The sequence below is a fragment of the Pristiophorus japonicus genome, chromosome 6 (assembly GCF_044704955.1).
Source record: "Pristiophorus japonicus isolate sPriJap1 chromosome 6, sPriJap1.hap1, whole genome shotgun sequence".
NCBI lineage: Eukaryota > Metazoa > Chordata > Chondrichthyes > Pristiophoridae > Pristiophorus > Pristiophorus japonicus.
The window spans coordinates 97,363,854-97,390,574 of NC_091982.1; the positions used below are offsets into that span (position 1 = coordinate 97,363,854).

A 26,721-nucleotide genomic window follows, 5' to 3' on the forward strand; every position below is an offset into this window, starting at 1 on the left:
GGTGCAGCTCAGCATACTAGTATGTCCTTTAGCAAAGCTACATTGTGATGCTTTGAAAGCAGTTCTATCTTACAGTTGTAAACTGTCTAATAAAAACAGTGCTGTGGCATTTGAGATTATTATTCAATGGGGCAGTGATGTTAAAAAAGAACCTTTATGGTACCTGATTTATTGCTTGAGATTTCATCTTGCTGGTAATACTACAGGGTACCTCACTTTTAGTGCAGGGTAGTCTTAGCAGTGAGAGGGCATAAATGGTAGCTAAAAAGTTATTTCTTTAAGATTGGATAGGAGCAGCTCAGCCCCTACAGTTGACAGATGGAGACAGAAAGTTACTCTGCCAGTGTTATGCTTATTTCAGTGCACTTTAAATCATGTGGCATTATAGCTTGATTGGTATATAACTCCTCTTGTGAGATGTTAAGAGAGGTTGTGAAATGAATGAAGCACTATGGTCAGATATTTTAGTTTTTTTTTAATTTATTCACTTTTGAGTAATTTCTGCAAGAACATATTGAGGAATGGCAGCATCTCAGTCTCCAAACTTCAGGAGTACGTACTGCTATTCTTTAATATCCCACTGTAGTAAACACTCAATGAAGTCAAGAAATTTTAGGATTTCAAAAAATAATCACACCATAAGAAGAAAGCATCATGTGAAGTGTGATAGGGGATTTAACTATCGCTTGGGGAATACTTAATAACTAAATCACTACATTACTCATGAGTTCGAACATAATCCCCAACATTAGATAAATCACTGGCACTCCAGAAGGTGCAGGATTCTCTATTTACTGAAACAGGCCAACACCTCGCTGAAATTCTTCGTCAATCTTTGCATTCACATTAGTACTGTGAATGACTATCGTACAGACGTTAATTTATAAAGGATGCTTTCTCAGGCACTAATTGATTCACAGTATACATTAGTAATGAAGGTCAGGTGTAACTGTTTGAGTTCTAATACTATCCTTATGTTGGAGGTAAGGGCTGTGAGATATCAGTATTCAAGTGAAGATCTGTGATCTACGAGCATCTCTTTCCCTAAATTTGTTTAAAGTGTGCTGCTGGTCTACTAATGAGCTCATTAGAAGTCAAATAAAGAATAGATGTCTGCATTTTGCACTGTCTCTGATAACCGGTCTATTAAACCATGAAATTTTAGTTTTGGATGCAAGTAATTCTCCTCCTTTAACATTGTCAGGCACCGTCAATTCCAGGAATATGGACCTTATCCTCCCCCCACCCCGCTACACAAAATTTCAGTGCATGTCACTTTGTTCACCAGATAATATTTTGAATGAGGCTAATAACTGTTCATTATTGACATAAATCTAGTTCAGGCTGTAGAAGTGCTAGTATTGGCAAATCATTTTAATTAGAATTCCTCCCAGCTACTGCACAAATCTTAATTGTACAGTACTTGTCACTCAGAAAAGTGATAAATATTTCTCATGCAGGTTACTCTACCAGAGATACAGAAACAAACATTACAATGGCCTGGAATTTGCAGTCAGCAGTGAAGCGAAGGCATTTGCCGCTGGCCCGAAGTAAGTTTCGCACAAAGATCTCTTAATCTCTGTGTCAAGGACTTGGTGTTTTCCAACGTTCATTTCAAATCAATGGCATTTAGTGGAGATCCCCTCGTACAAGCTGCTGTGATAGCAACAAGCTGTCTAAGCAGCCAATCAAAACGTGGAATTCTCCCAGACAGCGAACAAGGAAGTGAGTAAGCTCTTAAGATTCTAACTGTTTTTTAAAAAAAATGTTAGCGAGAGCAAAACAAAGATTGGGGCTATCGCATGGGGAAAAAGCAAACCTGACATAAAGATGGACAAACTTGAAAAAAAAATCTTAATTTTAAATTTTTATTAAAATGGATAGATTTCACTAACATTGCACAAAATTAAAATGGGTTTTTCAGGCCCATAACCTTTGTTTAGTCGTCAATCTGCTGTTAAAACCCCAGTTACACTTAAATTCCCACTAAAGGTTAGACCCCAAGGGATTAACAGCGTAATTACTGTGGAAGAGCCGAAGTTTTTGTCAGTTTCCCTGATTTATGTGATTAAACTGATTGCCAACTTGGGTGGGGTGGGGGGTGGGGGCACAGCGCAGCCTGTGTCAGAGCTGTAAATGACTGTGCGCCAAATCCCAAAGTTGCAGTCATCATCCAGACTGAAATTCCAGGCCATTATTAAGTTACAACAAAGTCTGGCCCAAATGTTGAATACCATCAAATAAGCACAGAAAAAAGATATGATGTCTTTACACGGCAGAATGTATCTCAAACCTTTCCCACAAAACATATACCTATAGCCATTTATAGTGCATTGTATTAAATATCCTCGTAAGGCCAACATTTCAGACTTTTGATTTCGTCTGCAGCCAATCTGATGGTGCAGTCCAGCAACATGTTCCATTGACATCACTGAGAGCTGCCGCTTCAAAGTAGCCTATGGGCTAATCTGTGGCCATCAGAAAAGAATCACTTCTCAGTTAAGTGTGCAACATGCCCATCTAATTTTTTTCTTCAAACAACGCAGTCTCAGATTGGCCCCCAGGATGACGCAGTGCACCAGCTTCCATTAAAGTTGATACACCCACTCTATGATGCATGCAATCACTCTTTCTAACCTCAATCATCAGAACAACACTGGAGAAAAACAGAGACTCGAAATGTCAACCTCTGTGAGGATACAATTAACCAAGGATGTTTCATGTAAGGTTTAATATATTTTTGTATTTATGTTTAAAAGCAAGCAAGGAGAAATATTTTGACTAGAAAAAATCTCATTCAATTTTTCCTCCCTTGACAGTTTTCTCCTCTTCTGTCCTGAAGACATTGCCTCCTTGCTGGGATGCAGTTTCCTGCATGCCAGTCATCCTTTAAACACATTACTCACTGGTCATTATTCAGGTGTGAACCTTAACTGTGTTGCCGGTTTCAAAAATAAATGATTATACATGAAGCATTTTTGGCGCATCCTGAGAATACCAGCAGGCTAATCAACCATGAGGCACCATAGACAAGCCTGATTATGTCCTCACCTACTGCCCATAGGCAGCCCAACCCAAATGCTGAGACAGATTCAGCACCCTTACCCCTGCCCAACTGAAAATGAGCTTACGAAGAAACAGAAAAACCATCAGAGTTCAGACTTTCCTTGCCTTTCCACCTGCTCTCTATTTGCTGAACCATTAAGGCAACATTAGGTAAAACCTTCCTATTGGGCCAAGAAAGTCCTCGGAGCAAATGTTGCTGAGTTGCCAATTTCAGGCATGATCTTGTGGAGGTTTCCAAGGGTGGTGGTCAGGCACCTCCCCGAAGAATAGTACGTTTGATCTGTAGAAATGCTTCAGCACCAAGCACTTGACAGCTGGTTTAAAGCAACCGTATCAGAAGTCAGCCATGGATAATTTATGTCCCAGACCACCAGAGAGAAGAAAAATTGGATAAATGACCTGAAGAAGTTGATAAATTCAATTTTTGCCTGAGGGGAGAAATTGTAACTTTAGTCTTTGTGAAAAACAATAATGCAGGTATAGTCCAAGTTTTGTGCGATCGCAGCATTTTAAAATATAATCATTATGGGCATCATGGCTTAAGTCGATATATTGTTCCAAAGAATATTTTTTCTTTTCATTAAATGTCAGGTGGAGAGAAATTTCCCAGAGTTTTTTCTAGATTGGCTGCAGTGTTTTTCCTCTGTTGCCTTGGCTGAGGGTGGGTGAATAGGGTAGATAAGGGGGAACCAGTGGATGTAGTGTATTTAGATTTCGAAAAGCATTCAATAAGGTGCCACACAAGAGGTTATTGCACAAAATTAGAGCTCATGGGATTGGGGGTAATATTTTAGTATGGATTGAGGATTGGTTTACGGACAGAAAACCCAGTGTAGGAATAAATGGGTCATTTTCAGGTTGGCAGGCTGTAAGTAGTGGGGTACCACAAGGTTCAGTGTTTGGGTCTCAGCTATTTACAATCGATATTAATGACTTAGATGAAGGGATGGAATGTAATGTATCCAAGTTTGCTGACTATACAGAGCTAGGTGGGAAAATAAGTTGTGAGGAGAATGCAAACGGATATAGGGACCAATTTTCCATATTGCTGATTTTTGACACAGTTGAAGAGGTACGTACAATTTTTTTTTTAGTGGCCAACTGTGCCAAAAAAAATAGTTGCAAGTTTTGCTGGAATAAACTTTAATTTTGGAGCGGTGCAGATTGTCCTTAAGTTATGTGGGTGGAGCTTAAGATCTGCGCCGAAAAACAGATTGCCAGGGTAACGATGGACACCAAAGGGCTGAGGCTGCAAAGTGAAACATACACAAAACATAGGCAATTGTAGAGCCCTGGTGCCACTGCTATCCCGGGCCAAAAGGGTCCACGGTGCCGGTGCTGCTCCTATCTCGGGCCGAAAGGGCCCAAGGCGCCAATGCCGTTCCTATCCCGGGCCAAAAGGCCCCCTGCCCCCAGTACCGTGTCTTCTTTCCTCCCTCCAAAACTTACCTCAGCTCCACTAAAACAATGGCGTCTTCCCTATGCTGATTTTCTTAAGTTCAGGTAAGGTTTTTCAGAACGGTGCACTGCTTAAACGCGCTTAAATGGCCAGAAATGGCGCTGTCAGCATTCCCAGTGATGTAAAAAAAAATCGGGAACTACAGAAATCAACCGTAAGTAGTTTACGATGGTGCAGAAACTTTGGCGAAACTTGCAGATTTCAGTCTGCTCCAAAAAAAACAGCGGACGCCAAGGAAAAAGCGCAGAATGGTGGCGAAAATTCAGCCCATTGACCGGTTAAGTGAGGGGGCAAGAGTTATCCACATTGATGGGAAGAATAGAAAAGCAGAATATTTTTAAATGGTGAAAGTTCGGGAAATGTTGGTCTTTAGACCTGGGTATCCTTGCACACGAATCTCTGAAAGTGAACATGCAGGTACAGCAAGCAATTAGGAAAGCAAATGTTAGCCTTTCTTGCAAGGGAGTTGAAATATAAGAATGAAGAAGAATAACTGCAATTATATAGGGCCTTGCTGAGATTGCACCTGGAGTACTGTGTACAGTTTTGGTCTCCTTACCCAAGAAAGGATATACTTGTCTTAGAGGGAGTGCATCAAAGGTTCACCAGACTGATTCCTGGGATGGGGGGGATTATTCTACGAGGAGAATTGAGGAGACTAGGAAGTATATCCCTAGAATTTAGAAGAATGAGACGTGATCTCATTGAAACGTATAAAATTCTTACCGGGGGTTGTCGGGGTAGATGCTGGGAGGATGTTTCCATTGGCTGGGAGTTCCAGAACTAGCAGTTATAGTCTCAGAATAACGGGTCGGCCATTTAGGACTGAGGTGCAACATTTGACATTCTCTATCCCAGAGGGATGTGGATGTTCAGTCGTTGAGTATATTCAAGACAGAGATCGATAGCTTTTTGGATATTAAAGGAATCAAGGGATATGGGGATGCTATGCGAAGGTGGAATTGAGGTAGATCAGCCATGATCTTATTGAACGGCGGAGCAGGCTCGAGGGGCCGAATGGCCTACTACTCCTATTTCTTATGTTCTTACCAATGTTCGAGGTTGTACTGTTGACTGGATAGGATGGGCTTGATGGGCTGATCTATTCTCTCACTTGTTTTCAGAATGTTGTATGTTCTTGGGTATTGTTAAAAATTTGATACAGCCTTATAACAATGCATTCATCAGTTAATTTTTATCCTTGTTCTCCTCTCTCTGCCCCCACTCCACAAAAGGTCATGAGATTTTTCCCTGATCAAGAGGTTAAACAGCTGTGTTGCTCGTAAGTTATTTTTGAATGGTCAGCGAGGAGGAGATGGACTGATTTGGGTTTCTTTCAATGCCTGTCTCCCGCCCCCCCCGGCTTCTCCTCTTTCCTTTTGGGAAGTGCTTCATTCCTATAATAATAGATCTTTGTTGGATAAGGGTATCCAGGGATATGGAGCAAAACCAGGTAAATGGAGTTTAGGTACAGATCAGCCATGATCTAACTGAACAACAGAACAGGCTCCATGGGCTGAATGACCTACTCCTGTTTCTGTCTCCTCTTAGCACTTCCCCTTGACAACCTGACCATGATCCAGAACTAACGTGTGCAGAATCACAAGCATGCACCTGCATGTTTTATATTGCACAGTAGGCTAAGACACAGCAAGCTATGGCTCATGATTTCAAACAAAACCATGAAAAGTGTAGTGACTAGAATTAAACACCTCCAAGGTTGGAATTCTCCAGAGGCGTCTGTCATTTTGAATTCAATTATTGATCCAGATGCTAGCAGTGTTCTATTGTCAATTTTGTTCATCAATCTATGTATGTGAAAAATATACACAAAACACAATGCTGTACTAAATTGGTGACTAACTTCTGGGTTTTTAGAATGGCCGCACAGCTTTGAGGACTCGCACTTTATCTTTATATTAGCTTTGCAGCCTTCTGACTTTAATAATTGACTTCAACAACTTCAGACCTTGTGGGTGGGAAAGCAAATTGTGAGGAGGACACAAAAAACCTGCAAAGCGATATAGACAGACTAAGTGACTGGGCAAAATTTGGCAAATGGAGTAGAATGTGGGAAAATGTGAGGTTATCCACTTTGGCAGAAAAAATAGAAAAGCAAATTTCTATTTAAATGGTGAAAAATTGCAACGTGCTACAGTACAAAGGGACCTGGGGGTGCATGAAACACAAAAAGTTAGTATGCAGGTACAGCAATTAATCAGGAAGGCAAATGGAATGTTGGCCTTTATTGCAAGGGGGATAGAGTATAAAAGTAGAGAAGTCCTGCTATTGGTGAGGCCACATCTGGAGTACTGCGTACATTTTTGGTCTCTGTATTTAAGGAAGGATATACTTTCATTGGAGGCTGTTCAGAGAAAGTTCACTCGGTTGATTCCGGAGATGAGGGGGTTGACATATGGCGATAGGTTGAGTAGGTTGGGCCTGTACTCATTGGAGTTCAGAAGGATGAGAGGTGGTCTTAGTGAAACATATAAGATAATGTGGGAGCTTCTGGACATTTGGTCCAGGGCGACTACATCTGCTCTAAGTGTCTGCGGCTCGACGAACATCGGCTCCAAATTGAGGAGCTGCAGACATTGCGAGACATCAGGGAGGGAGAAAGTTACCTGGACCTTTTGCTCCAGGAGGCAGCCACACCCTTGAGATTAAATACTTTTGAATTGACACATGGTCAGGGACAGGAGGGTGTGACTGCGAGTGAGGCAGGTAAAGGGGATCCAGGAGGTAGTATTGCAGGAGCTTCAGTCCCTGCACTTGTCCAATAGATTTGAGGTTCTTGCAACCCTTGTGGACAAGTGTGCAGACTGCGGGGTGGACGAGCAGACTGACCAAGGCACCGTGGTGCAGAAAGTCATTCAAGTGGGGGGAGTAAAGAGGCAGGTGGTTGTAGTAGGGGACAGTATGGCAAGGGGGATAGATAGGGTTCTTTGCACCCGAGAGTGTGGGTCCCGAAGGCTGTGTTGCCTACCCGGTGCCAGGGTAAAGGACATCTCCTCTGGGCTGGAGAAGAACTTGGAGGGGGAGGATCCAGTTGTCGTTGGACACGTAGGTACCAATGCCATAGGTAGGACTAAGGACGAGGTTCTGCTGAGAGTTTGAACAGCTAGGGACTAAATTGTAAAGCAGAACCACATAGGTAATAATCTCTACATTATTACCTGAGCCACGAGCAAATTGGCATAGGGTCAATAGAATCAGGGAGATGAATGCGTGGCTCAGCGGTTGGTGTGGGAGAAGTGGGTTTCGATTTGTGGGGCACTGGCACTAATACTCGGGAAAGAGAGGCCTGTTCCTTGGGAATGGACCACACCTCAACTATGCTGGCACCAGAGTTCTAGCGAACTGAATAACTAGGGAGGTAGACAGGGCTTTAAACAAAATAAGTGGGTGGGGAGGAGGACGGTCGCAGTGGAGAGAAATCTAGAATGCTAAAGAGTAAAGAAAATGAAGCAATGCAGGAAAGTGATTGTGGTGACGATAACCAGATTATGTCAGGGAGGGACAGAGCATACAAACAAAAGAGTGCACTAACAAATAGGGTCCGGGTAAGAAAAAATAGCAATAAGACAAATAGGGCTATAGTACAAAATAATGTTAAGCGGTCTAATAAAATGTAAAAGCATTGTATATGAATGCACGAAGCATCTGTAATAAGGTAGCCGAATTAACAGCGCAAATAGATGTAAACGGATACGATATAGTTGCAATTACGGAGGCATGGTTGCAGAGTGACCGGGGTTGGAAACTGAATATCCAAAGATATTCGATATTTAGGAAGGACAGGCAAAAAGGAAAAGGGGGTGGGTGGTGTGCCGTTGTTGGTAAATGATGAAATCAGAGCAATCGTGAGAGAGGATATTGGCTCAGAAAATCAAGATGTAGAATCAGTCTGTGTGGAGCTAAAAACATAAACATAAGAACATAAGAAATAGGAGTAGGAGTAGGGGTAGGATATTCGGCCCCTCGAGCCTGCTCCGCCATTCAATACAATCATGGCTGATCCAATCATGGACTCGGGTCCACTCCCCTGCCTGCTCTCCATAACCCCTTATTCCCTTATCGTTTAAGAAACTGTCCATTTCTGTCTTAAATTTATTCAATGTCCCAGCTATCACAGTTCTCTGAGGCAGCGAATTCCACAGTTTCACAACCTTCTGAGAGAAGAAATTTCTCCTCATCTCAGTTTTAAATGGGTGGCCCCTTATTCTAAGATTATGCCCTCTAGTTCTAGTCTCCCCTATCAGTAGAAACATCCTCTCTGCATCCACCTTGTCAAGCCCCCTCATAATCTTGTACATTTCGATAAAATCACCTCTCATTCTTCTGAATTCCAATGAGTAGAGGCCCAACCTACTCAACCTTTCCTCATAAGTTAACCCCCTCATCTCTGGAACACCAAGAGGCAGAAAACATTGGTGGGAGTTGTCTATAGGCCTCCAAACAGTAGTGGTAGTGTAGGGGATGGCATCAAACAGGAAATTAGAATGCATGTAACAAGGGTACTACAATAATCGTAGGTGACTTTAATCTACATATAGACTGGCCAAACCAAATTAGTAATAATACTGTGGAAGATGAATTCCTGGAGTGTGTACGAGATGGTTTTTTAGACCAGTATGTTGAGGAGCCTACTAGGGAACAGGCTATCCTAGATTGGGTATTGTGTCATGAGAAGGGGTTAATTAACAGACTTCTTGTGCGGGGTCCTTTAGGGAAGAGTGACCATAACATGATTGAATTCTTTATCAAGATGGAAAGTGAAGTAGTCCAATCCGAAACTAGGGTCCTAACTCTAACCAAAGGAAACTACATAGGTATGAGGAATGAATTGGCTATGATAGATTGGAAAGATTCATTAAAAGGCATGACGATGGATAGGCAATGACTAACATTTAAGGAACGAATGCATGAGTTATACATTCCTTTCTGACATAAAAACACAAAAGGAAAAGTGGCCCAGCCATGGCGAACAAAATAAATTAAGGATAGTATTAGATCCAAAGAGGAGTCATACACAGTTGCCAGAAAAAGTAGCAAGCCTGAGGATTAGAATTTAGAATTTTGCTGAGTTTAGAATTCAGCAAAAAAGGACCAAACGATTGATTAAGAGGGGAAAAATAGAGTGTGAGAGTAAACTTTCAAGGCACATAAAAACCGACTGCAAAAGTTTCTACAAGTACATAAAAAGAAAAAGATTAATGAAGACAAATGTAGGTCCGTTACAGGCAGAAATGGAAGAATTTATAATGGGGAACGAGGAAATGGCAGAACAATTAAATAAATACTACGGTTCTGTCTTCACAGAAGAGGACACAAATAATGTCCCAGAAATGCTAGGGAACCAAGGGTCTAGTGAGCAAGAGGAATTAAAGGAAATGATTATTAGTAAGAAAATAGTGCTGGAGAAACTAATGGGATTGAAGGCCGATAAATCCCCAGGGCCTGCTAATCTGCATCCCAGAGTACTAAAAGCGGTAGCCATGGAAAAGTGAATGATTTGGTTGTCATCTTCCAAAATTCTATAGATTATGGAACAGTTCCTGCAGATTGGAAGTTGGAAATGTAACCCCACTATTTAAAAAAGGAGGGAGAGAGAAAACGGGGAACTACAGTCATCAGTAGTAGGGAAAATGCTAGAGTCTATTATAAAGGATGTGATAACGGCACACTTAAATAATATCAACAGGATTAGACAAAGTCACCATGGATTTATGAAAGGAAAATAGTGTTTGACAAACCTACTGGAGTTTTTTGAGGATATAACTGATAGAATAGATAAGGGGGAACCAGTGGATGTAGTGTATTTGGATTTTCAGAAGGCCTTTGATAAAGTCCCACATAAGAGGTTAGTGTGCAAAATTAAAGCACATAGGATTGGGGGTAATGTACTGGCATGGATTGAAAATTGGTTAACTGACAGGAAACAGAGTAGGAATACACGGGTCTTTTTCGGGGTGGCGGGCAGTGACTAGTGGGGTACCACAGGGATCAGTGCTTGGGACCCAGCTATTCACAATATATATCAATGATTTGGATGAGGGAACCAAATGTAATATTTCTAAGTTTGCTGACGACACAAAACTAGGTGGGATTGAGAGTTGTGAGGAGAATGGAAAGATGCTGCAAGGCGATTTAGATAGGTTGAGTGAGTGGGCAACCACATGGCAGATGCAGTATAATGTGGATAAATGTGAAGTTATCCACCTTGGTAGGAAAAACATAAAGACAAAGTATTATTTAAATGGTGATGGCTTGGGAAGTGTTATGTACAGAGGGACCTGGGTGTTCTTGTACACCAGTCATTGAATGCAAACATGCAGGTGCAGCAAGCAGTTAGGAAGGCAAATGGTATGTTGACCTTCATTGCAAGAGGATTTGAGTACGGGAGCAAGGATGTCTTACTACAGTTATACAGGGCCTTGGTGAGACCACACCTGGAGTATTGTGTGCAGTTTTGGTCTCCTTACCTAAGAAAGGATACACTTGCCATAGAGGGAGTGCCGTGAAGGTTCACCAGACTGATTCCTGGGATGACAGGTCTGCCTTATGAGGAGAGATTAGGTCGACTAGGCCTATTTTCACTCGAGTTTAGAAGAATGAGAGAGGATCTCATTGAATCGTATAAAATTCTGACAGGTTCAGACAGAGTGGATGCGGGAGAATGCTTCCCTTGGCTGGGAAGTCAAGAACAAGGGGTCACGGTCTCAGGATATGGGGTAGAAAATTTAGGACCGAGATGAGGAGAAATGTTTTCACTGAGGGTGGTGAACCTGTGGCATTCTCTACCACAGAAGGCTGTGGAGGCCAAGTCACTGAATATATTTAAGAAGGAGATAGATAGATTTCTAGGCATAAAAAGTATCGAGATGTATGGGGAAAAAGCGGGAATATGATGTTGAGCTAGAGGATCAGCCATGATATTGAATGGCGTTGCAGGCTCGAAGGGCCAAATGGCCCACTACTGCTCCTGTTTTCTATGTTTCTATAATGGGTCTCGACAAGGTAGATGCAGAGAGGATATTTCCACTCATAGGGGAAACTAGAACTAAGGGGCATAGTCTTAGAATAAGGGCCCACCCTTTTACAACTGAGATGAGGAGGAATTTCTTTTGAGGGTTGCAAATCTGTGGAATTCTCTGCACCAGAGAGCTGTGGAGGCTAGGACATTGAATATCGTTAAGGCGAAGATGGACAGATTTTTAAGCGATAAGGGAATAAAGGATTATGGGGAACGAGCAGGGAAGTAGAGCTGAGTCCATGAACACATCAGCTATGATCTTATTAAATGATTAAATGGTGGAACAAGCTCGAGGGACCAAATGAGCTACTCCTCCTATTTCTTATGTTCTTATTGCTCTTGTTTTTACTCAAGCTGGAGGTGGTGATAATGTGGGATGTGTACACCAGCATTTCTGGGAAAGAGAGTGGGTTGGCGCTTGGGTTGAGGATTCCGTTGAAATACCACGCTGATGGTGTGATCTGAACCCTTGGTGTATCAGGCTCCTGGGCCACAGGCGCCTGCTCTTGTGTATTTGATTTCTCTCTTTATGCCGCCTATTTATTGTCTTATCGCATCTGCCATTTAACCATCTCCTGTAGAGGTCATACCAGGTTTTTTTTTCCAGTATGTGTACCTTCCCGCTTCCCCCCCCCCCACCCTTTCCTCTTGTCCTGTTCCAATTTAAACTCTCTTCAATCTGTAATGTCTTCCAGTTCTGACGAAGAGTCCAAACACTTCAAATATTAACTCTATCTCTCCAGAGATGCTGCTTGACCTGCTGTGTGTTTCCAGCACTTACTGTTTTCAAATTTCCAGTATAAGTATTTTGCTTTTTGTTGAAAGAATGAACCAATTTGATTTGGTCAAAGATCCAATCTGATGTTTAGGCAAAAGGAAAAAGCAATTCAAACTTTGCTGCAGATATCACGAATATATTTCATGTCTTTCTAATGTCTTGTGTCTCTGCCTCTCCTATGCTTTCTACATTTATGACTCTAATGTAGAACCTAACTCTCTGTTGATGACTTCAGATCAAGGGCAACCACTGTTAGTAACAGTCACGACACTGCAAAGTAATTCATTGCATGTGATGCACATGAGACTTTTCAAATATATCATGCTATACAAGTACAATGTTTTTCATATTGTGGTTGCTACCTTATTTTGTTCTGTGTCCAAATGGAAACTTAAACTGATTACTTGTATACAAGCCAAAGATTGTGAAAAATAGAAAACAATGGAAGGAATTATTTCAGTGCTACTGCATGTTCCTAGCTGTGTCTTCATTGGTGTACTAGTTAATCACCTATGGCATAGCTTGCATTGTCTGGAATCTGGAACATATTTATGTTGTTTACCTGTTACCCTCACCTGTTCCTTTAAGGCCATGAGTTAATTTAGATATTAATTGATCTTGATTAATTTATCAAGCTTGGCAGCTGCTTGGTTTCTCTCCTGGGGAAGAGGTGATGTCATCTGAAGATTATATAAACCATCTGAAATATGATGTATACATTGGACCCACCTTTAAATAGGCACTAGTTAATCTCCCTGCACATTGCACATGGGGAATTGAGGCCAAGTCCGTTCTTCAAGTGAAGCAGCTTGAGAGAATGGGGGATAATTGGACCAGAACATGCAAATTTAATTCAATGCCCATTTTGACATTTTTGTCCTCATTTTTATATGATACTTCAAGTTTCTATTACTATAACAAACACTATGGCAATTTTGGAAGCAGAGTAGAGTTGGTTGAAGCATTATAGGTGAGGCACTGAGAGATGAAAAATTGAAGTACTACAGTACTACCACTGGCAGGAAGGTGTAATTACAGCTTAACAAGTTTTCATGGGTATTTGCCATTATAAATATGGAAATAGGAATTTATAAAGGAAAACATTGACAGGAGTGCACTTAGATGTAAGAATTTTTTATATATATATATAACATAAGAACATACTTGTGCTTTTTCATCGGGCTAATTGTGTTTGGTTTTTTTTTACTTGGTTATTTATAAAAAAGTATCTCAAATTTCAGGGATCCGAAAGTCTCTTTCCATCTGCACCAGATTTTGAGGATATAACTTCAGCTGTTAAAATGTGCTTGAATTTTCTTGCTAAATGGAAATGAAGAAGTGCCAATAGCTGATTGAATGGAATTGTGATATCTCTCTCATATATGTGATGTCAGCTTTTTAATATCTTAACATACTCTTTAAATGTCAACGATTTTATAACCAGTGATTTGAGAAGATGACCGAGTATATTGAAGAGCCATTCTGTTCAGTTGAAAACCGCCAGTAATAGATGAAGACCTCGTCGGCAATTTCAGAAATGTTCTCGACTGCTGTCATTTTCTCATTTGAATCTGTTGCTGTCTTCAGTTTCAGATCAAAACCTGAAGAGCAGTTTGGATGCTATGGAGCGGCAAATTCAGCGTCTTGAAAATGACATCAAGAAGTTTCCTGAAACCGAAGATGAGCATGATAAGTTCGTGGAGAAAATGTCCATATCCTTTTTGAGCCATTACATGTCTTGGGGTTATAACTTGAAATCCTGTCGCACTGATCACCACTGGTAGTGATCAGTCATTTAGAACAATCAGAATCTATTTTACAGAACTGCAACCCATCTGACAGTGCAGCAACATTTGTGTTGTATTAGGACCATGTCAACACCACCACTTATGCAGGTCTCCCGCAGCCAGCTGCAAACCAAAGGTAAACCACCAGGGCTCAGTAAAGCTGGCAACCAGAAAGACCTTTTATTGTTCAACCAGAATATTCCTGGTTGGCCAGCATTAGCCCCTCTGGCATGTTTACTCTTGGGTTGTCATGGGCTGCATGCTACATGTGTGTTGGGATCCCGTGGTTCAACCACCAACTAGTCACAATTTAAAAGCAGCCAAAGGATCCCGCGGTGACTCAGGAGCAGGTTTTACTACAGACGCATGTTTATGCCAGATTCCATGAGACCAGTGTTCCCGGCTAATGGCCTTCGTGATCCCAGCACGTTAGCATTGGAATTGCTGCCGGCTGCATATGTTCTGTGCAAAAGAGCCAGCAGCACTCGTGCACAATATGAGTTATAGACCCACAACAAACTTGGGGCCGGATTTTCGAGAAATTTGCGACTGGGTTTTCGCTGCGATTTGACTCTGCGGCGAAAACCCAGTCACAAAGCCCGGGTAGGATCCTCGGGTACCTGTTTATGGCGGCGCTTCCAAGTACCACCGGGGAGAGGTGCGCCGACATACAACAACTCGGATTGAATTTGCGTCGGACTTTTGGCTCTCTCCCGACCCGTACCCCACGCCCAGAATAGCGATAGGTCAAACCTGTCAGTGCAGCCCTGCCAGCAGCGGTAAATATGAACACCTGCAAAAAAGATAAGTTAAAGTATTATTTACTACTTTTCAGCGATTCGATAGATAAGGGTCTTGTAAATGTTTTTTGGAATGTTTTCCCCCTCTCCCAAGACCTCTTGTAGCGCTCCCAGCCCCAGACTAAATTTGGCAAAACTGTCATTTTTGCACCGCGAATAATTGTGCAACCCCCCGCCCCCGGCTTATCGATGTACCCCGGCGCAGACGTAAAGGCCGAAAGTTGAAAGTTCGAGCTAAAATCCATAGCACAGTGCAAACAGTAAGTTTCACATATCGCTACCATTTTCGCTAAAAAAAACCAAAAATTCGGCCCTAAATCTATGATTCTGCTGCAGAGATAAAGAAGCTGTATTTAGTAGTGTAAATACAGGGAGTTGGCTCACAGATATATAGACCATAAGTGGAGGAAGAGCATGAAGGGCGCTGAGAACCTTGAGTCTCCGAGAGCATGCAGAAAACAAGCGCAGGCAGCGGAAGGAGCGTGCAGCAAACCAGACTCCCAACCACCCCTTGATAAGAAATAGGAGCAGGAGTAGGCCATACGGCCCCTAATTACAAGTTTTCTTTCAACAACTGTCTGTCCCACCTGTGACAGAGACTGTAATTCCCGTATTAGACTGTACAGTCACCTGAGAACTCACTTTTCGAGTGGAAGCAAGTCTTCCTCGATTCTGACCTAAACAATTGACAGTATAAAAGGTCTAGAGTGGCAGTTATAAGGCACTTTTACACTACATCAATCCAACTGACAGGATACCTGCTCTCTCTCTCTCAGGTACATTCCATAATATACATTATACATTAATGAGTTAGACAAAGGAATTGAATGTAATATCTCCAAGTTTGCAGATGACACTTAAGCTGGGTGGCAGTGTGAGCTGTGAGGAGGATGCTAAGAGGCTGCAGGATGACTTGGACAGGTTAGGTGAGTGGGCAAATGCATGGCAGATGCAGTATAATGTAGATAATTGTGAGGTTATCCACTTTGGTGGCAAAAACAGGAAGGCCGAATGGTGACAGATTAGGAAAAGGGGAGGTGCAACGAGACCTGGGTGTCATGGTACATCAGTCATTGAAAGTTGGTGTGCAGCTACAGCAAGCGGTGAAGAAAGCAAATGGCATGTTGGCCTTCATAGCGAGAGGATTTGAGTATCGGAGCAGGGAGGTCTTGCTACAGTTGTACAGGGCCTTCGTGAGGCCACACCTTGAATATTGTGTACACTTTTGGCCTCCTAATCTGAGGAAGGACATTTTTGCTATTGAGGGAGTGCAGCGAAGGTTCACCAGACTGATTCCCGGGATGGCAGGACTGACAAATGAAAAAAGACTGGATCGACCAGGCTTATATTCACTGGAATTTAGAAGAATGAGAGGGGATCTCATAGAAAGATATAAAATTCTGACGGGAGTGGACAGGTTAGATGCAGGAAGAATGTTCCTGATGTTGGGGAAATCCAGAACCAGGGGTCACTGTCTAAGGATAAGGGGTAAGCCATTTAGGACTGAGATGAGGAGAAACTTCTTCACTCAGAGAATTGTGAACTTGTGGAATTTTCTACCACAGAAAGTTGTTGAGGCCAGTTCGTTAGATATATTGAAAAAGGAGTTAGATGTGACCCTTACGGCTAAAGGGATCAAGGGGTATGGAGAGAAAGCAGAAATGGGGTACTGAAGTTGCATGATCATATTGAATGGTGGTGCAGGCTCGAAGGGCCAAATGGCCTCCTCCTGCACCTATTTTCTATGGGCTCAAGTTTTGGCTCGAGTTGCTCCTATTTTTTTTGGAGCAACTAGTTTAGAATGGAGTATCTTAGAAATTGCAATTCTCGGCATTTAGTTTGCTCCAATTCTAGTGAGTTAGAATAGTTTTGTTTGAGAACAGTTTTTTTTTAAAAGGCGGCGTTACCAGCCATTTATGCCAATAAATATCAATAAATCAACCACTAAATCAATCCATAAAAATTTTTTAAAATCAATCAATAAATAAAAAATTAAAAGTTTCTACTCACCTACTGCAGCACCGGAAGCCCTCCAACAGATTGTTGGGATGGGGCCCCCCAGGAGATGTCAAGTGGGCGGGGCCCGCCCCTTGGAGATGCCAGACCGCCGCCCAGAACTTCGGGTGGGCCCCGCCGCCGCCGAGGAATTCGGGCGGGGCCTTCCCCCAGGAGATGCCGGGCGGGCCGCTGCAGAAGATGTAAGGGCTGTCAGGCTACTCGACGTGTGATAGGGGCGACTTCCCTTCAGCCAGGGATAGGGTCGTCGCCCGGAGACAGGACATGTTGGGAGGGCCAGGAGCTACTGCGCATGCGCGCAGCTGCCGGCAATGTTTTTGGGGCAGGGCTGTAGCTCCGCTCCCAGCAGCTCCTGCTGCGCCGTGCCAAGCTGAAAACGGGCCTACAGATATCGGAGAATTGCGAGATAAGTATTCGGCGCAATTTCTGTTCTACAAATTAGGTGGGCCTCTCCGATGTGCGCCGTTCTAGCGGGGATCCGAAACTTGAGACCTATGTTTCTATAACGTGGAAAACCCTGGTTCCTTTACTCTAAAAGCATCATGGACTCCTAAAATTTGTGTCTATGATTCTACTACCAGGGTAAGAACCGATTGCAGAAATGTCAATGCAGGTCTCTGCTGATCTGAAGTACAGAAGCACCAAATGTAAAAATGCCTTAAATGTTTAGTTCTGGTGTTGGTCATTCAGAACAAGTTTCAGCTGTGAATAAATACATCCGGATTAGTGTGTCCAATATTGCTAAACATTACATTTACGTTCAAGAGTTTGCATCACAAAGTTTTACCAGCTAAAAATTGACAAGATTAGGACTATTTTTTATGTATATGTTAAGATGTATGCTCAATTAGCAAGATAAAATAATAAAATAAAAGCAGTTTTTACACTTTTAATTCCGGCCCTGGGGAGTGCTGCATAAAAAAAAATGGGTCCAAAAGTCGACAGTCATGATAAGCAAGCCAGATTTAGCACTATCAATGCCAGGCGCTGCCTTACAAATGATGCTCACTCAGAATCTAAATTAAATGGTGCTAATATAAAACAATGAAATGAATACCATTTGTTTTCTAAAAAAATTCAAAGGTGATCAAGGAAATTGACCTTTCTCCTCTTCCCCCAAGGTTTAGTGGGTAATTACACAATCCAATCTCGTGCTCAGCCATATATGTGAAGAGGTTCCAAGTTTAATTCCTGGTCTGCACTGACGTGGATGATTTCAGTCGATCTAGCAGTTGACGCACACAGTTTGCCTGTGAGAGGGATGTGAACATTAATAAAAGAGAAAAATTGCATTTATATCGCACCTTTCACGACCTCGGGACATCCAAAAGCTCTTTGCAGCCAATTAAGTACTTTTTGAAGTGTAGTCACTGTTGTAATGTAGGAAACACAGCACCCAATTTGCGCACAGCAGAATCCCACAAACAGCCGTGTGATGATGACCACATAATCTGTTTTAGTAATGACGGTTGAAGGATAAATTTTGCTAAGGCACCGGGGGAAACTGCCCTGATCTACTAAATAGCGCAATGGGACCTTTTACATCCACCTGAACAGGTAAATTCCAAAAGATGACACCTCTGATAGTGCCGCATTCATTCGCTCACTACTGGCTTTGGAGTTTCTGCCGAGACTATGTGCTCAAGTCTTCTGGAGTGGGACTTGAACCCACAACCTTATGACTCGGAGGTGAGAATGCTGCCAACTGAGCCACGGCTCACAGAGACAATGTACCCGATTAACACATGGGGTTCATGGCATGCACTGACCCTAAACCCACAACTCAACCGCTGTGGAGTAAAGAAGCCTCAGTGTCCCTCATGGCTCACCATTAAATCCATGGCTGAAGAAGAAGCTACTTGGCACGAGGCACATCAAAATTATATATTAATGCAAACCAGCTGCTCCTTTTCACTGTCTAATAACCTCTGTTCACATCAGAATTTCTGAAATGAACAAAATTAGACTTGGCTTTGATGCTCCCCAGTACAATGACTTGATGGCATTTATTGTCCAGAGTCACTTAGGCAAAGGCCTGACAGGCCCATTTGCCTGTGACATCATACCCGAGCAAGAGTTCCACCTCCAGATTGGAGAGGTAAAAGCAGGAAGTGGAAAAGGATTGAAGAAAAACACAAACAAAAGAATCAGCTAAATATGAAAAAACTTTTAAGTGAAACCCAACATCATTGAATGATAACCATTCAGACACTTGGGTTAAAAAATTGCCGTGATTATGGACTAAGTGCTGCACTGTTGGAGGTGCCGTCTTTCAGATGAGGCCTCACCTCCCCCCTCAGGTGGACGTAAAATAGGTGGTGGCACTATTCGGAGAAGAGCAGGGGAGTTCTTCCTGGTATCCCGTACAATATTATCCTTCAACAAACATCACTAAAACAGATGATCTGGTTGTGAGCTCATTGCTATTTATGGGACCTAGCTGTGTGCAAATTTGCCCCTGCGGTCCCTATATTATAGCAGTGACTACACTCAAAAGTATCCCATTGGCTGTAAAGCGCTTTGGAACGTCCTGAGATCATGAAAGGTTCAAGTTCTTTTTGTGGATGACTGCACATAATTTTAATCCAGTGCCTTTCTTCTTTAAGTTTCCTATTGCTATGTTCACTAATACTGTTTTTCTTGAATTCAAGGTTAGTCTGAGGCAAAATCTTCTTCAAAATAACCAGTAATCCTGAAAGCTATTGAAAAATTACCCAATATTTATGATTGCCCACATTTACCGAAGATGAATTTCTGCATGTACAGCTAAGAAGCGATAAAGCTCACCTATGGTGGTAGGCCTGTAGCTATGATGGTTAAGACTAAATTGATCTTTCAGTTGTGAATCTAGTACGATATCACTGGGGCTATTGGGGATCATTCTGAAAGTTTTTAAGTAGCTGAGATCCCCAAAATGCCACATCTCACCAGTAGCTGCAAAGAAATTGGCAAACTTATCTTGACCAGATTCCTTTGAAGGTGAGAAATTATGGTGGTGGGATGAAAGAGCAAGGATATTTAAGAAATGTGTTCCAATGTAAATAATGAAGTCAGAGAGATAAAGTTGTTGGCCGCGATATTATGAACCGTGGTGGGCGACATCGATGGCGGATCCCGATCCCGTCGCCATCTCCAGCCCGACCTCTGAAATCAATTTTCCCTGATTGGGCTTGTCCATCTAGTGCATTTCCCGACCAATTAGAGGAAGCAGGCCTAGTGACATGATTTGATGACACGTCATCAGCTGGTTTCCTTAAAGGGACCGTAGCCAACTTTATTTTGACATTTGTGCTATCAGTGTTCTCCAGCATTGAAGTGATGCAAACACTGACACAGGTGCACGGCTGCATCCAGGCTGTCTCATGACATCCCTCCATATCCAGGCAGGGATATGGTCGAGGACCTGGATGCTGTGCGCAAATGTTTCAATCATCTCCGTAGATTGTGAAACGTTAGTATAAAGCCACCCTCAATTTCATCCTGCTGTACCGCGCATCACATCCCCATCACGCTGCCTTCCCTACCCTACTCCTGCACATCCTTGCACCAACTTTCCTTGGACCTCCACCTATCCCCCTCTATCTACATTATCACATCCCCATCTCACTAGCCACCCCTCACACTCATCCTCATCCTCATCCTGGTGCAATCATACCAACTAACAACACACAAGGGTAGGCACTTGGGTCTTTTATGCAACGTTCATGTGATGTGAAATGTTGAAACCTTTATTTTCAACACTTTGCGTTCTTGGGCAGATTTGTGTGCACCTTTTAGAAGTAGCTTAGTGAGTGGCAGTGAATGGTGAGACATAACGTTATCCCTTGCAATGGTGATGCGTGTGAAAGGAATTGGGCATTGTAGGGAGGCTTTATTGTGTTAGTATGGTGCCAACCTGTTGCATAACATAGCAGCCAGGGTGTACCGCGTCAAGTGAAGTAAATGTGGCCAAGGTGAGGCCATTCCTGGCCTCCTGGGCAACAATGTGGTCGGGTGCTGATGCCCTCTGTCCTATGCAGCATCAATTGATTGCGGAGGAGGTTGGTGATGCTGATGTTAGGGCTGATTATGGTGGTATTTTGAGGATCAAGGCGCGAGAGTTTCAAGGGTACCTGTGCTGATGGAATAGATGGGAGGTGAAGTAGAGATGACAGAAGTGATTTGTCAATAGTGTGAGAAGTAATGAGGTCAGACTGGCTGCTGCGTATCAAATGACGGGTTCACAGCGGGGCCCCGAACCGCTGAGGAAAAAAAGCACACTTCCACCCGATCCACCAACGATCACGCCCGCTGACCCCCCGGAAAATTCAGCCTTCTGTCTCTGAGCCAGGAAGGGCCCAGGTTCGATGCCCACTCTCTGCTAATTTAGCTGATCTGAGCTGGGTTTGATAGCAGTGGTACTAAAGTTGGCTTCAGTGCTTCTGGTAAGGGAAAGGAAAATTGTCCAGAGTTCCTGTTCCTGATCGTTGTATAGTGGACCCTGCTGGAAATGTACAAAATTGCACAGTGGACAGGATTAGGCCCAGCAGTGATATTCTCCCCAGTCCGATAACCAGTCAGTGCTCAGTGCCAAGGTTCACTTAAGTTGAGGAATGGAGGAGGGATCGGGAGACACACCCATGTGGAGTAAGTGCTAGCAGTAGGAGAGGGGAGAAAATTGGAGAAGTCAGAGGAATTATATATGTTGAGTTGAAAAATCAGATGCCAGATATAGGGAAAAGATGGAACTTTTGAGTAACATGAATGAACAAGTAGGCAGGGATGATCTTGCTTTTTTGAAAGTGTATTTTGAATAGAGAATCTTGCAGTAAGAAACACTTCTGAAAACCTGGGCTCAACAAACATTATCCCTTGCTTTACTACCTTTTATCTTAAAATAAATGTAATTCCAGCATAGCTTTTGATGACCTCTATGTGAACTTGAAGGCAGCATTTTAATAAATTGACACAAGCTGAGAGTTGAACCATGACAATAAATGTGAGAACATGAACTCCACTGCAGCCAGTACCATGTGCTGAAAATCAATTTAAATCATTATGACTGGAGAACCTTTTATCACAATTTTCACGTACTAAAATCCCAATAAATCCTCAGGACAGCATGTGCATTATTGTGCTGCAGCATTCAGTCTCTCGTATCGACAGCTCCACTTTGTATTTTAATCATTTCTGGTAGAATTGTTTGTTTTTTGATGGCACAAAAATGATATTGTTATGGAATTGCATGGAGAGTGATCTGAACATATACTGGAACAGCATCACTGTTTCAAAAAATGTACTGGAGATGTCAGAGCATAAATCAGTCGCAACAGAGAGCAGCAGGATACATTTCTGTGTGAATTTGATAATTAAAGCTACCATTCCCCTGCATACCCGTAAATGGAGGTTATCCAGCATTTTAGACATATATTCCTTTGGTGAGTAAAATATCACGATGACACCCGAAGGCATGTCACAGAATAAAATAGACTGTTCTCCTCAAACAAATAGCAGCATTGGAATGGTGGAACTCAGTTACTACACGCGACCAACACAATTAATCAGATTATTGATTGGACACGATATTTAACGGAAACCAATTTATTGCCCTCTTTGTTGCCGGTCTTTTTTTTAAGGAATTAGATCACTGCAGGATAATTTTGTCTTTCTCACTTGAAAGTTATGAAGTTGTCATTTGTCTTTCCTAAGGTAAGCATGAAATACTGTATTTTGTGATGCTACATTGCAATGTTTTGTTTAAATGGATCTTTTTGTTTATAAAGGTAAGTTTTAATTATCAGTTTTACTTTTACTAGCTAACAAATCAATGCATACATTTTGGAATTTTTTATTTGCCCCAGAGTTTGTTGCCTTATGCCTCTTATTGCAATAAATTCTTATTTAATTTTCTTCAGTCAGTAGAGAGGTTGTACTGTGGATTAAATATCAGAATATAATTGCATACATCTTTTGATGTTTTGCATTCTCTTTCAGTAAGCATTGTACACAGTTCTAAAACCAACGTTACAGAACGACAAGCATGTATTTTCGACCATTGTCAAAGTTCAGGAACCAGATAACTTCATTGGGAAAGCTTTATATTTTAATTCGTTTTTTTAAATATCTTTTTGATTATTGGTAAAACTTTTCACCATTGTTTAACTGTAATATTCAACTATGGATTTGTGGACTAGTAACTGCTTTAAGCATTTATGTTGGATTGTACTTTATCGCCATTGTTGAAGAAAATCAGGAAACACTGCTCAAATACAGCAAAATAGGGCAGCTTCAAATTAATTTATTGATTTTAATGTTATATCAGCTAATGAGCATAAAATTTGATATTTAATTCAGATTTTGTGTCTTTTTTTTAAAAGCAGCTTTGAGCTAATGTGTTCACGATGTGTGAGCCCGACACTTTGTTTGATCTGGCATTGTTAACTGGCTGCAGAGTATGATTTAGTAGCTTGCACGTATTATATGCCTGTAGTTTTTTCTGTGCCTGAATAGGTTTTCAGACAACAAACTCAATCGTGTATTTATGCCAACAGTTTATAGTATCCTTTTTGTATGTTATACATGAAACAATTATGAGATACCGTTTCTCACCTGATACATGCCACGGGAAGAACATTTGTCAGATGAGATGATCATTCAACCTGACTTGAGATTTCATATTTTCAAAGTTGGGCGTTGCAGATATAAAATGTGCATCTTTGCTAGTACATATCTTGGAATACAACCTAAATCTCAGTTGGTTTATCACTGTGCATCACGCTTGATTGATGTGGCAAATTATTTGGTTATTTGTATACCAATCAACCCATTAAAAGACATGAAATAAAAAGACGACTCGACTGTGGAAATCTGAAATAAGAACAGAAAACACTGGAATACACAGTAGGTCAGTTAGTATCTGTAGAGATAAGACAAGATATGATGTTTTGAGCGTGTACACTTCAACAGAACTGATGAATAGAACACATGTAAAACATCATAGCCCTGTCTTTTCTCATTACCGATGCCGACCTGCTGTGTCACATTTTCACATGTCGCTTCATTAAAAGAGAAAAATTGTTTGTGATGTTTACTGATAAGCTAATTGAGGTTTATTCAAATGCAGCTTATTAGGTTTGGTTGAAAAGTTATTGTTTAAAAAATTATCGTTATACTTCCACTCATTAAGGTTAGGCATAATGACGGAGGGTTTAACATATTCTAATTAACACATATTGTGATACTGTTGAGCACTCCGAATTATGTTGGAAATGCATGATTGTCTGGACCTTGACTTTTAGGTTGGAGCATTTGGATGTCTCGTTTTTAAGCTGGATCCAGGGCTCCGAGGGTTGGATTATAAAGGGAGATTGCATAAACTAGACTTGTATTCCCTGGAATATAGACAGTTAAGGGTGATTTGATTGAGGCTTTTAGGATTTTGAAAGGGGTAGTTAGGGAGAAACTTTTTCCGCTGTTGGGGGACAAGAGAACAGAAGAACATAAGAAATAGGAGTAGGCCATTTGGCCCATCGAGCCTGCTCTGCCATTCAATAAGGTCATGGCTGATCCGGTCTTGGTCTCAACTCCAGTTCCCTGCCCGCTCCCCATAACCTTTGATTTCTTTATTATAACGTTAAAATCAGAGCCAGGCCATTAGGGAGAGAAGTTAGGAAACACGTCTTCATGCAAAGGGTGATACAAGTGTGGAATTCCCTCCCACAAAAAGCAATAGATGCAAGCTTAGTTAATCATTTTAAATCTGAGATTAATAGATTTTTGCTAGACAAGGGTATAAAAGGATATTGAGCCAAGACAGTGCATAGAGTTAAGGTACAGATCAGCCATGATCTCATTGAATGGCAGAATAGGCTCAAGGGGCTGAATGGCCTACTCCTGTTACTAAGTTCTAGACAGATATTTGATATATTTAAGCAAATGAAGATTTATAACTAAATATTTAGAAAGCCTTTTTGTGCATAACAATGTTAACGCAGTACATTTTGTTCCTAAACCATTTAAAATGCACTTTTCATAAATAGCAATTTATATTTGAAGTTTATAATGTGCATTTTTGAAACTTCCCCAGGCTCCTAACTTTTTACAGGCATACTTGTACCATAATTGGCTTTCCATATCTTGTCTAACCACTGGCTTCTCATTTTCCACATTCCTAATCTCCTTGCCTCCAAGTCTCCACCTCATTGCTTTTGTTGCTTGTTTCTATTCTTTCCAGCCCATCATATCACTGCCTCTGTTCTCCCCAACTACCAACATGAGAATGAGGTCCGATGTTGAATACAGTGCTTACTTTTATGCCTCAAATGACAACAAACCTCTTTTCTGTTGTTTGGTCCTGCTTTCTTTGGATGTAATGCTGCCCCCACCCTCTTCCTCCATGCTGAAAATAGGCAAGCTATTGGGTTCCAGGACTGTGATAATACAGTAAGTTTTCTAAAGGTGCTTTTTATAAGTAATGTGCTATTGGCAACAGCAGTGTTGTAGTGCTGCAGAAAACACCTGATAATGCAGGCACTGTCTCTCTGATTTTCGTGACCAACTTTTCAAGAGAGAGATTTGAATTTATATAACACTTGATTATATCTCCGCAGCACCCCAAAAGCGGACGTTTTATTTGGTGGAAAACATGAGCCCCAAAGGCACTGGCAGTGCATTAGTAAATTTCAAAAAAACAAGAGTGGATCTCAGAGTTTGGACGTCTTCATTACAGCACGACTCTCCGAGCTCCCTTAGCATCAATACAAAATGCTTTCAGTGGTGTGTAAAAGTAGCCCTGGGTGACTCACCTTCAGATTATTTTTTCCTTCACATTTTATGTTTTTTCTGAAATTTCTCTTCCTCCTCCTAGCATGGCACTTGACAATTCCTCCAACCCCCCTTGGCAAAATGGCTGCACAGTCCAGATTGGAAACCATTCATGTGAATACTTGTAAGCACAAACTTGCATCACTCTGCTTTGTACCTCAGCTCAATTGAGGCACTGCCTGCCTCATACCTGAATACTTCAATCAGTATTTGTTTAGTGTTTGCACTTGCTGCCAATTTTTTATCCTGAATTTGTTTTTAACAAGTGTTGCCTGTGCAATGAAACCATTAATATCAGATGTAAAGTGAAACCTAAGATTAGGTTAATTATTTTTGGAACACGTGCCCTATATTTTCCAGTGTGTTTGGTCAGTCATACGGCATATAGCTGGTTTAATCTGGATGTCAAACAACCTACATTTTTTTTAATCTGAATTTTAAAAGCTGCTTAAAATAATCTGTAGATTCACTCCACTACCTTTTCTCTTTCAAGAATCCAACTCCCTCTTTTCTCCTTAATAACCCCTGTTGTGGTTGCTGTTGATGTCACAGCTTCCTAAGTATCCTGCAAAGACTTATTAGCCTGAAAACATGTCTCCTTTATTTACAAAATCCTCCTCTGCTTTCTTCTTTACACTTTTTTTTCTTCTGCGCTTGCTGCTGCATTTTAACGAGTGAGCAGTTTGCCCCAAATCTTTTTGATAGGTATTTTTATTTGTTCCATTTTGTTTGTTCCTCGTACATCTATGCTGTGTCTCCTAAATGTCAAATTTCCTCTCATCATTTCTTGCTCATTCAGGTACTTTCCTAGGTTTGCCAGTCCATAATTTCCTTTATTTTTTATTTAATAATGCTTAAAATCACTTCACAGTTAAACATCTCAACCTATGTTTTCACGGTGAAAAGGTTAACTATTCCTATTTTGAGTCTATTTGTAAGAATGCAGTGATGCAAGCTGATTTTGCATTCTTTGC

The 26,721-nt window shown here is 41.6% G+C and overlaps 1 protein-coding gene across 1 annotated transcript in view; it reads left to right on the forward strand.

The window, feature by feature from the left end:
* The window catches only part of LOC139266142 (protein diaphanous homolog 2), a 403,303-nt gene that overhangs the window by 135,017 nt on the left and 241,565 nt on the right, over positions 1-26,721 (forward strand). Inside the window, exon 7 of the mRNA XM_070883986.1 lies at positions 13,930-14,053. Within this exon, the coding sequence (XP_070740087.1) occupies positions 13,930-14,053 (124 nt within the window). The remainder of the gene's footprint in view (positions 1-13,929; positions 14,054-26,721) is intronic.